Source organism: Chinchilla lanigera, unplaced genomic scaffold (genome assembly GCF_000276665.1).
Source record: "Chinchilla lanigera isolate Chin_1 unplaced genomic scaffold, ChiLan1.0 scaffold00090, whole genome shotgun sequence".
NCBI lineage: Eukaryota > Metazoa > Chordata > Mammalia > Rodentia > Chinchillidae > Chinchilla > Chinchilla lanigera.
Window position 1 is genome coordinate 5,748,540 of NW_004955491.1, and position 10,934 is coordinate 5,759,473.

Consider the following 10,934-nt stretch of genomic DNA (forward strand, 5'->3'; position numbering starts at 1 on the left):
AAAAAAAAAAAAAAAAAAAAAAAAAAGATTAAAATTCTAAATAAGCCAATATCAATGAATGAAATTGAAAATGTAATTAAAACCTACCAACAAAGAAAAGCCCAGGCCCTGACAGATTCACTGCTAAATTCTACAAGAAATTTAGAGAAGACCTAATGCTGCTACTTCTCATACCCTTTCATAAAATTGAGAGGGAAGCAATACTCCCAAATTCATTCCTAGAAGGAAGCATTACCCTGATACCAAAGCCAGAGAAGGATCCAACCAAAAATGAGAACTACGGGCCCATCTCCCTAATGAACAGAAATGCAAAGAACCTCAATAGGGTACTGCAAACAGAATACAGCAGATCATGGCTGGGGATGTGGCTCAACAGTAGAGTTCTTGCCTTGCATGTACGAGGCCCTGAGTTCAATACCCGGCACCACACACACAAAGAAGAGTGATCTGTTCAAATACAGTATTCTGGCTCAGTGATAGAGCTCTTACCTTGCAGAATGCAGTAAATCACCAAGAAGATTATACACTATGACCACGCAGAATTCATCCCAAAGACGCAGGGTTGGTACAACATACGGAAATCAGTAAGTGTAATACACCATATCAACAGAGCCAAGGACAAAATCCACATGATCATCTCAATAGATACAGAAAAAGCATGTGACAAAGTCCAACACCCATTCCTGATAAAAACCCTACAGAAAACTGGGATAAAAGGTCTTTATCTCAATCTGATAAAAGGTATCTATGACAAACCAACAGCCAACATTATAATAAACAGACAAAAACTGGAAGCTTGCCGCCGATGTAGCTCATAGGTGCTGCACCTGCCTGGCAAGCACAAGGTCATGAGTTCGATTCCCGACACCAACAAAAAAAAGAAAGAAAAAAAACCCTGAAAGCTTTCACTCTAAAATCAGGAACAAGACAAGGATGTCCACTGCTACCACTCTTATTCAATATAGTTCTGGAAACATTAGCCAGAGCACTTAGACAAGAGACAGAAATAAAAGGAATAAGGATTGGAAAGGAAGGGTGAAATTATCATTATTTGCAGATGACATGACACTCTACGTAGAAGACCCCAAAAGTCCACCAAAAGACTTCTAGATTTAATAACCAAATTCAGTCATATAACTGGATACAAAGTCAACACCCAAAAACCAATAGCCTTTCTGTACACAAATAATGAACTCACTGAGAGAGAAATTAGGGGAAACCATACTTTTCACAATTGCATCCAAAAAAAAAAAAACAAAAATGAAATACCTAGGAATCAATCTGACAAAAGAAGTAAAGACCTTTATGTTGAAAACTATGGTACTCTGCTGGGGATATACCTCAGTGGTTCAAGAGCCTACCTAGCAAAAGCAAGGTCTCGAGTTCGATTCCCAGTACCAAAAAAGAAAAAAAAATAGACTAGCTGGGTGTGGTGGCCCACGCCTGTCATCCCAGCACTCGGGAGGCTGAGGCAGGAGGATCTTTGCGAGTTCGAGACCAGCCTGGGCTACAAAGTGAGCACAAGACCAGCCTGAACTGCATAGTGAGACTCTGTCTCAAAAAAAAAAAAAAAAAAAAGAAAACTATGGTACTCTGAAAACAGAGACTGAAGAGGATATCAGAAAATGGAAAGATGGACAATAGGGGAAGGGAAAAAGAATCAAGATGTATCATGTACAGGTACAAATTCCCTATGATGAATGTGATCATTATGTATACCTAAAATGTGCCAATAAACTTAATTAATTAAAAAAAGGGAATGGAAAGATATCCCCTTTTCTTCATAGGAAGAACCAATACAGCGAAATTGGCCATACTCCCAAAATTGTTATACAGAATTAATGTAATCCTGATCAAAACTCCAATAGCTTGTTTCACAGAATTAGAGAAAATAATCCTAAAATTTACCTGGAACCAGAAGAGAGCTAGAATAGCAAAGGCAATTCTAGGCAACAAAGGCAAGGCAGGGTCATCATAATCCCTGACTTGAAATCATACTACAAAACTATTGTGATGAAAACAGCACGTTTCTGGCAAAAAAAAAAGACAAAAAACAGGCCCAAGGATCAGTGGAACAGATTAGAAGATGCAGAATCAACTCCAAACACACTCAGCCCCCTGATCTTTGACAAAGGGGCCAAACTCATTCACTGGAAGAAAAACAGCCTCTTTAATAAATGGTCCTGAAAAAACTGGCTTTCCACATGCCAAGATTAAAACTAGACTCATATCTTTGACCATGTACTAAACTAAAATCAAAATGGATCAAAGATCTGAATATTAAAACAAAAACACTAGATCTTCTGGAAGATAGAATAGGTAGAACTCTTGAAGACACTGGTGTAAGCAAAGACTTTAAGAACAAAAGCCCAACTGCGCAGGAACTATCACAAAGAATCAACAACTGAGATCTCATCTTATTAAAAAGCTTTGCTTAGCAAAAGAAACCACCAACAGAGTGAAAAGACAACCCACAATGTGGGAAAAAAAATTTTGCCAGCTGTTCCTCAGACAAAAGACTAATATCTAGAATAAAGAACTAAACAAAAAAAAAAAAAATCATATTCCCCAAAATTTAAAGACCCAGTCCAAAAATGGACAGCTGAGATAAATGACTCTTCTCAGCTGAAGAAGTAGAAACAGCAGATAAATATATGAAAAAGTGTTCAACATCACTGGTCATTCGAGAAATGCAAATGAAAACATTAATGAGATTCCATCTCATTCCGGAAAGAATGGCTGCTTTCAAGAAATCAACCAATAACAAATGCTGGCGGGGCTGTGGGGGAAAAGGACACTTCTCCACTGCTGATGGGAGTGTAGACTGGTGCAACCACAACCGCTATGGAAATCATCGTGGAGATTCCCCAGAACTAAAACTAGAGGTCCCGTTTGACCCAGCTATTCCCCTTCTGGGTATCTTCCTGAAAGAATTGAAAGCATCAAACCACAGCGATACATGCGCACCCATATTTATAGCAGCACAGTTTTTAATAGGCAAATCTTAGAAACGGCCCAAATGGATATCAGCTGATGAATGGATCAAGAAGCTGTGGTTTTTTTATACAGTGGAGTACTACCCTGCCATAAAAAAGGATAAGCTTGAGACATTTCTAGGTAAATGGGTGCACCTGGAGACCATACTCTTAAGTGAAATAAATCTGACACATGTGTAAATATTGCACTGTTTCTCTGGTGTGAGAAACCAAAAGCATAGATAAGGACCAAAATGTATAACAGATATTGGGAAATGCGAAGGAAATGTTCAAATGAGAAGGAGAACAAGGGAGGGGAAGAGGGAAAGGAAAGAAAAAAGAATAGAAGGACAAAGTGGAAAGAAAACTTTTCTAAATAAAGAGGTGAAGAAGGGCTGAAGGGAGAGCAGGGCACTGGGAAGAAAAGAAGCAGCAAGCTATGTCACATGCAGGTCCAAATCCCCTGTGATGAATGCTATCACTATGTAAATCTAAGATGTACCAATAACATTTTAAAACCACGAACAAAGCCAGGCGTGGTGGCGCATGCCTGTAATCCCAGCACTCAGGAGGCTGTGGCAGGAGGATCGTTGCGAGTTCGAGACCAGCCTGGGCTACAAAGTGAGCTCGAGGCCAGCCTGAACTGCACAGCAAGACCCTGTCTCAAAAAGACAAAAACAAACAAAAAAAACAAATAAAAACGTGAACAAAAATAATAATGAAACGAAGTCGTAACAATGGTCCTAATCCAATCTGCTTGGTGTCATGATAAAAACAGAGTAGGACACACACACGCACAGGTGACCAGCATCCACATCCAGGAACAGGCCTTGGGAGAAGCCGGCCTGCGGCAGACACCTTGGTCTCTGACTTCTGGTCTCCAGAAGCGAGAGACAGGGGGTGGGGGGGGTGGGGGGGGCTCTGCCTTCTCAGCCCTGCCCAGAGCACTGTCCCCAGCCAGAGCCGGCTGGCACAGAGACGCGGAGGCCTCCAGGGGCGCCTGGGCCCCAGGCAGCCCGCAGCGCTCACCTCCAGACAGATGACCGAGCCCTGGTGCTCGCGGAACACCCGCAGCTGCTCCCCGCTCAGGATGTCCCAGGCACGGATGGTGGCGTCGGTGCTGCCTGTGAAGGCTGTGCGGCCAGGACGGTCCAGCACCAGGCACAGCACGGCGCCCGTGTGCCCTCGCAGGGTCTGGTGGCAGCAGCCGCTGGCCACCTGCCACACCTTGGCCGTGCCGTCTGTGCTGCCGGTCACCAGGAGGCCCCCGGCCTCGGCCTCCTCCGCACAGGAAGGGTCCCAGGGGGCAGAGTAGGCCAAGGTCAGCACACAGTTGCGGTGGCCTCGAAACTCCCGGGACACCTGCTCCTGGTCCACAGCCCAGGCGCGAGCGGTGCGGTCATAGGAACCGCTGAAGAGCTGGTTGTTGGTAACCAGGATCCTGGAGTGAGAAGGGAAAGCACGGGGTCAGGGCACAGAGCATTCCACGGGCGCTGCAGCGGGACAGCCCCTGCTCTCTGGCCACCGCCACGCTCACCTTCCGGGGTCAAGGTCAAAATGTCCTCCTCCAGGAGGCTTCCCTGATGCCCTGCCAGGCACCCCTCCTTGACGGATCCTCTCCACATGCTGAGCCCCTGCTGGCCTAGCCCCTACTGCAGCGGGGACCAACACTGAGACCCAGCAGGGACCAAGGCCCAGACCCAGCAGGGACCAAGGCCCAGACCCAGCAGGGACCAAGGCCCAGACCCCACAGGGACCAAGGCCCAGACCCCACAGGGACCAAGGCCCAGACCCAGCAGGGACCAAGGCCCTGACTCCGCAGGGACCAAGGCCCAGACCCAGCACGGACCAAGGCCCTGACCCAGCAGGGTCAGAAAGAGGTTAATGTTCTCACCTGCCTGCTTGCCATGGACTGTTTCTCCCATGTGGGGCCCCGCTACTAAGCTGCCCTGCCTTGGAGCCAGCCAACTATGGACTGTGAGTCAAATAAACCTTTCCTCCTTTAACTTTGGGTGTCAGGTATTTTGTCTCAGCAACAAGAGAACTAACTAAGACAGAAATTTGGTGTCAGAAGTGGGACCTGACTGTACCTGACCATGTGGTTCAGGGGGAGCCTTTGGAACTGGCTTGTGGGAATAGTTTGGAAAAGTTTGGGGATTCTGGCTAAAAAAAGCAGTCCTGGAATGGCTGAACCTGTTCTCGGTAGGAGATTCTGGGCAGAGCTCAGGAGACCAGAAGGCTGACAGAAATCCTGCTGGTAAAGATCGGGCTCAGGAAAATTCTGCTGAGAAGGACTGCATTGGCTGTTGGACTCCAGACAATGTATATTATACCTTGGCAGAAACTTTGTCTGTATTTTGTTCAAGTCCAGAGATTTTGCCTGAGACTGAGATTAAGATGGCAGATTTAATTAATCTTGTAGAAGAAATTTCTTTCTCTCTCTCTCTCTCTCTCTTATTTTTTTTTTTTTCTCTCTTTCTTATTGAGACAGAGAGTTCAGGCTGTCCTTGAACTTACTTTGTAGCCCAGGCTGGCCTCGAACCTTGCAGCAATCCTCCTGCCTCAGCCTCCCAAGTGCTGGGATTACAGGTGTAAGCCACCACACCCGCACTGCAGAAGAAATTTGAAGGCAGTCTAAAGTTGAGGTGGTGGCATGGCTACTGTTGGGGGCTTTTAACCAGATTTATACTGCGAATCAAGAGCAAAGAGCCCAGCAGAATGATTCAAAACGTTATGAGTTTGGCCAGAAAGGAAGCTCCAGTAAAGTTGCAACCTGCAAAGATGGAACAGAGGAGAAACTGTTTGCTGAAAAGACTAGCAAGAAGAAGCCAAGTGTTTCGGAAGAAGACAACAGAAAAGATGGCCTGAGGGCATCACAAAGACCAGCAGGACTCCAGCTTCTGAGCCTCAGCTGAAAGGTGAAAGACCGCTTCGAGAAGAGAGCTTTGGCACACCAAGCTCCAGGGTGGCGGTGGACGAGAGAATCTGTTCCTTGGGACTGGACTCTGAGTGCTCAGTGACCCAGGCACTCGGCCCCCGGACCCGAGAGGGACGAAAGAGGCTGCTGTGCTCCTGCCTGCCATGGCCTGTTTCTCCTCTGCGATGCCCTCTGCCACGCTGCCCTGCCTCAGAGCAGCCGACGATGGACTGAAACCGCTACAGACCGTGAGCTGAATAAAGCTCTCCTCCTGCAACTTTGGGTGTCGGGTATTTCAGGTCAGCAACCAGAAAAGTAAGTACGACAAGGGGAGAACAGGACAGAAGGGACAGGTGGGGCAGCCAGCCCTTCCGGTCTGCCCAGGTTTCTGGGAATACAGGGCTTTCCACTGGAAATCGGGAAATTCCAGGGCTAAGTGGGACCAGCTGGCCACTGTGGGAAAAGCTTGGACCCACCGGCTGGCAGAGGCATTTCCGGGGGTGCGGTGAGGAGTTCCAGAGCCCTCCCGCCTCACTGGCTCCAATGTGTCCCCCAGGGGACAGGAGGCAAACCTGGGGGGGGGGACTCTACTATCGACTCCCACGGCAACCCCCACATGGATGACACGGCAGCTCCAGGTCACAACCCCAGTGGGAACCCAGACTGGGACCCGCCGGGGCCAGGGAACGGCTGGGTGGGAGGCCAGGAGGGTCCCTTGATTTTGTGGAGCTGGCTGACCTCAGGCCCAGGCCTTCTGGGCAGGAAATATTCATGACTTCTCATTTTACTGAACTCTGTGAACTTCTCCCCAGGAAAACAGCAAGCATATTCAACTTTAGCACAGAACTTCAAAGGCTGTTCATGCTCTCCTTAGGCCCCACACCCCAGGGAGGAGGCTGCTCCGGGCCCTGCAGGCCGCAGCTGCAACGGGGTGCACCCCTACCAGTGCGGGGCAAGGACTGGCCCAGGCGGGGACCCTCCTCACCAGCCCTCACGGCCTCCGCTCCTCCCAGGAGGCCTTGAGCCTGGACTCCCCTGACTGGCTTCTTCCCTGGGGCATGCAGGAGATGCAGGGCAGTTCCGGGGTGGAACCCAGCGCCTGCGCGTGCTGAGCAAGCTCCCTACCTTGGAACCACACACAGCCCCACGTGTGCTGCAACATGGGGTGATGGTCTGGGGAGGCCCTGGGGAGTGGGGGTGGTGGCGGAGTCCTCTCAACCTGTGACACTGGGTGCCAGGCTACTGAAGGATCAGTGTCCCCCAAGCTCAAACGCCTGGCCATCTCGGGGACGGGAGGGAGTGGGCTCTGGCTCCCAGCGCTTAGGGCTCAGGTATTTCATCGTGTGTGTGTGTACCCGGAGCTGTGGGCTGTGGCTGCCATGGACGGAAGTGTGTGTGTGTGTGTGTGTGTGTGTGTGTGTGTGCACGTGTGCATTTGTATAGGTGTACGTGAGTGCACCAGGCGGAGACTATGTGTTCACGTGTGTGTGTTGTATGTTGTACGTATAGGTAACATGTGCTGTGCACTTGTGAGTACATTTCTCTCCTGTTTGTGTGCAAAGGTACATGCACACACGTATAAGGTATGTGTGTGTGTGTCTGTGTGCATGCATGCATGCGCCTTACACACTAAACCTGGTAAAGTCAAATTTCTACCTTGAATCACCCATTTCTAATTCTGAGAAGCAGGTGATAGTACTCCAGGCTGGCCTGGAACTCCCAGCAATCCTCCTGCCTCAGCCTCCCCAGTGCCAGGATTACAGGTGTGTGCCACCACGCCCGGTCTGTTCCTGTTGCCCACGAGCGTGCTCAGAGCCCCCACAGCAGCCAGGGAAGCCCGGCTTTGGCACACCCTCTTCTCCGTGCCTGCTCAGCCCAGCCCTGGGCACCCTCCCAGGCAGGACCTTTCTACCAGTGTGGCTTTGAGGGCCACTGAGCGAGAGCTCCCTGCCCTGCACATCCCCTCGGGGCCTGGGGAGACCATCGAAGGTCATGCAGGGTGCCTCAGTGATCTGGTCAGCAGAGGCATTTCCAAGTCTCGGCTCCCCCCCAAATTCAACAAGGAAGGGAAAATCTACACCTGCGGAAGGCGGGGTAGGGTGCTTCCAACAGCTGCGGGGAAAGGGAGGCTTAAAAACACGCTCGACTGCATCTCCAGGACAGTCTCCTCCTCTGGACCCTCGGTTTACTCTCGAGCACCAATCTGCAGCCCCCCGGGAACCTGTCCCCATCAGCAGGCGTGGTGTCAGGCTCTGCACAGCAGTACCACCCGATTCCCACACCTCCTCCCACACCACACGCAGCCCCAGGCACCGAGCACGTGGTTGGGCCCCGGACACCTCTGTCCTGGGTCTCGGGTCGCTGCGTGCTACTTCCCACTGTTCCCCAGGGGACCCGCCGTTCTGGCCTCTGTCCGCCTCTGGCTGAGGCCTAGTCCCCCCCACCCTGCCAGGCCAACCTGTTGACAATGGACGTGTGTCCCCGGTACACCTGCACACACTGGCCCGTCCGCACGTCCCACCTCCGGATGGTGCAGTCCGCGCTGCAGGTGAAGGCCGCCTCATCCTCCAGCTGGCAGAAGGTCACGTAGCTCTCGTGTCCTGCGGGCGGGGGGACATGTGAGTGACCCCTGGGAGCGATGTAGCTCCTGCTTCCTTCTGGGAAGATTTGGAAGGAGAGCAGCGAGAGGGGCTGGGTGTGCAGGACGGGTGGCCCTCAGCAGTTGGCAGTGTTGGGCTAGGGTGCTCACCTGTCCTCCTGAACCCATCGGCTCCCTGTCCCCCACGCTCTCCTTTCTTCTCCCCCTCTTTCACCTTCTCCTTTTTCTTCCTCTTTGTTTGTTGTTTTGAGGCAGGGTCTCACTAAGTAGTCCACGTGGCCTTTAACTTACTATGTGGCTGAGCTTGTTCTCACAGTGATCCTCCTGCCTCAGCCTCCTGAGGGCTGAGATTACAGGTGTGTGCCACTATTCCTGTTTGTTTGTTTGTTTTTGTCTTTTTGAGACAGGGTCTCGATATGAAGTTCAGGCTGGCCTGAAGCTCACTTTGTAGCCCAGGCTGGTCTCGAACTCGCAACGATCCTCCTGCCTCAGCCTCCCAAGTGCTGGGATTACAGGCGTGCACCACCACACCCAGCTGTGCCACTATTCCTGGATCCTCCTCTCAGTTTTCCACAAACTTTGAGCTGTTTGAGCTCAGCAAACCCACATTATGGAGGCGGTGGAGTGGTGGCTGGGCGAGATCTTGGTGCTGGTACTGCCTGTCCTGGGTTTATTCTGCCACCTCTCCCCATGCTGCTGGTCCCTCACTTGAAATGGGAACAGGGACAATTCCCATGGCACAGGTCATCGTGCAGATGGAGTCACAGTGGCAACCACCTGCTGGATGCTGTGTCTTGGCAACTTTTCTCTCACGCAGAGACACAGCGGTGGGCAGAACAGCCGCTGTCAGGACCTGCGAGGTTACGGGACTGTCAGCGTCACCTTCCTCGAAAAGGGCGTGCCGGGTATGACTGAGTGGAGGGTGCTGATGGGGGAAGATGAGCCCGGATCTCCCCGGTGGGCTCTAAACGCAACTGCAAGGAGAAGCCCACCTGCAGCGGCCACAAGCCAACAGGCGCTGGCGGCCACCAAACAGATCGTCCCCTCCAGGTGTCGGAGAGGGGCCTGCCCACACCTCAGTCTGCCCAGGGACACTGACCGTGGCTCCAGCACCTGGAGAGAACCCAGGGCAGAGGCTTCCCGGTACCAAGTACTCCCATGATAGGGACGGGACAGAGGGGACCACGAGGACGTCTCTCACCTTCCAAGGACCCAGTCCAGCCAGAAAGAGGCAGCAGGAGGGGCCTGTGGTCACCTGGCCTGGCACCTTCAGGGGACACCGAGGACACTGAGTTGGGGGACTGCACATTGCGGACATGGGGAGCCTCGGGCCACGTGGTTGGGACTCCGCGGGAATGAGGTCAGGGCCGGAGTGCGAGGGCCACGCAGGGTCAGGGTCGCGGTCAGGGCCGGTGCACCGGCCTGGCATCCAGCTGGCCCTGCCCGCCATCCACCCTCCAGGGCAGCTGCTGTATCTTTTGCTAATCTCCGGGGCACTGGGGATCAGTGTTTGCCTGGGATGTGATCAGATCAGGCAGCCCTGGAAGCCCTCAGGGTCTCCGATCTGGTTGGGCTGAGCTCCAGGCAAAGATGTCGCACCCGGGACAAAAACTTCTGACACAGAGTACATCTTCGAGAAATTCAGAGACCAGAAAGCCGAAAGAATCAAAGGAATCTTGGAACTATGTTTTTTTGTTTTGTTTTGTTTTTTGTTTTTTTGGTTTTTTCTCTTGTACTGGGAACTGAACTCACAACCTTGCGCTTGCCAGGCAGGCGCTTTGCCACTGAGCTAAATCCCCACCACGGAACTATGTTTACAGAAGACGAAACTGTTGGATTTGAACACTCATGTAACTGGTGGGCTGTATTACTGTGTTAAGGATATTGTTTTAAAGACTTTTTGATCTTAAATTAAACCAAGAAAAGCACTTAAAAGCAATAGCACCTCACTCAAGGGAACCGTGGCCACAAAACCAGGGCTGCTGAAGGTCAGAGATGTGGGGGCTTTAATCTGATTTTAAATCTTAGCCGGGAGTCATGGCGATACCTGTAATCCCAGCACTCTTGAGAGGCTGAGGCAGGAGGATCGAAAGTTCCGGCCCAGACTTGGTAACTTAGTAGGACTCTGTGTCAAAACAAAAAAGTTACCAAAAAAGGGCTAGAGATGTAGCTCAGTACAAAATCACCATCGTCATCTCGCTTAGACGGCTAGTGTCAGGTGAACAAGGACTTCAGAATCTCCTACGTTCTGTGAAACGGATGCATCTTTTATTTTTGTTCTGGGCATTACCTTAGTCAACTTTTGGATGAACTTGGTATCTTGGGTTCTCAAACCCCCAATTTAAAAAAAAAAAAGAAAAGAAAAGAGAGAAGAGTTTTTGTCTTTTTAGAGAGTACACACCAGGCTGTTCTGAAAACAATGTAGGGGGCTGGGGATTTAGCT

The 10,934-nt window shown here is 50.9% G+C and overlaps 1 protein-coding gene across 1 annotated transcript in view; it reads right to left on the minus strand.

The window, feature by feature from the left end:
* Wdr86 (WD repeat domain 86) overlaps positions 1-10,934 on the minus strand; it is a gene marked incomplete at its 5' end in the record, with an annotated part of 25,755 nt that overhangs the window by 8,825 nt on the left and 5,996 nt on the right. The window contains 2 exon segments of the mRNA XM_005404830.2: positions 4,005-4,416; positions 8,351-8,492. Of these exon segments, the coding sequence (XP_005404887.1) occupies positions 4,005-4,416; positions 8,351-8,492 (554 nt within the window).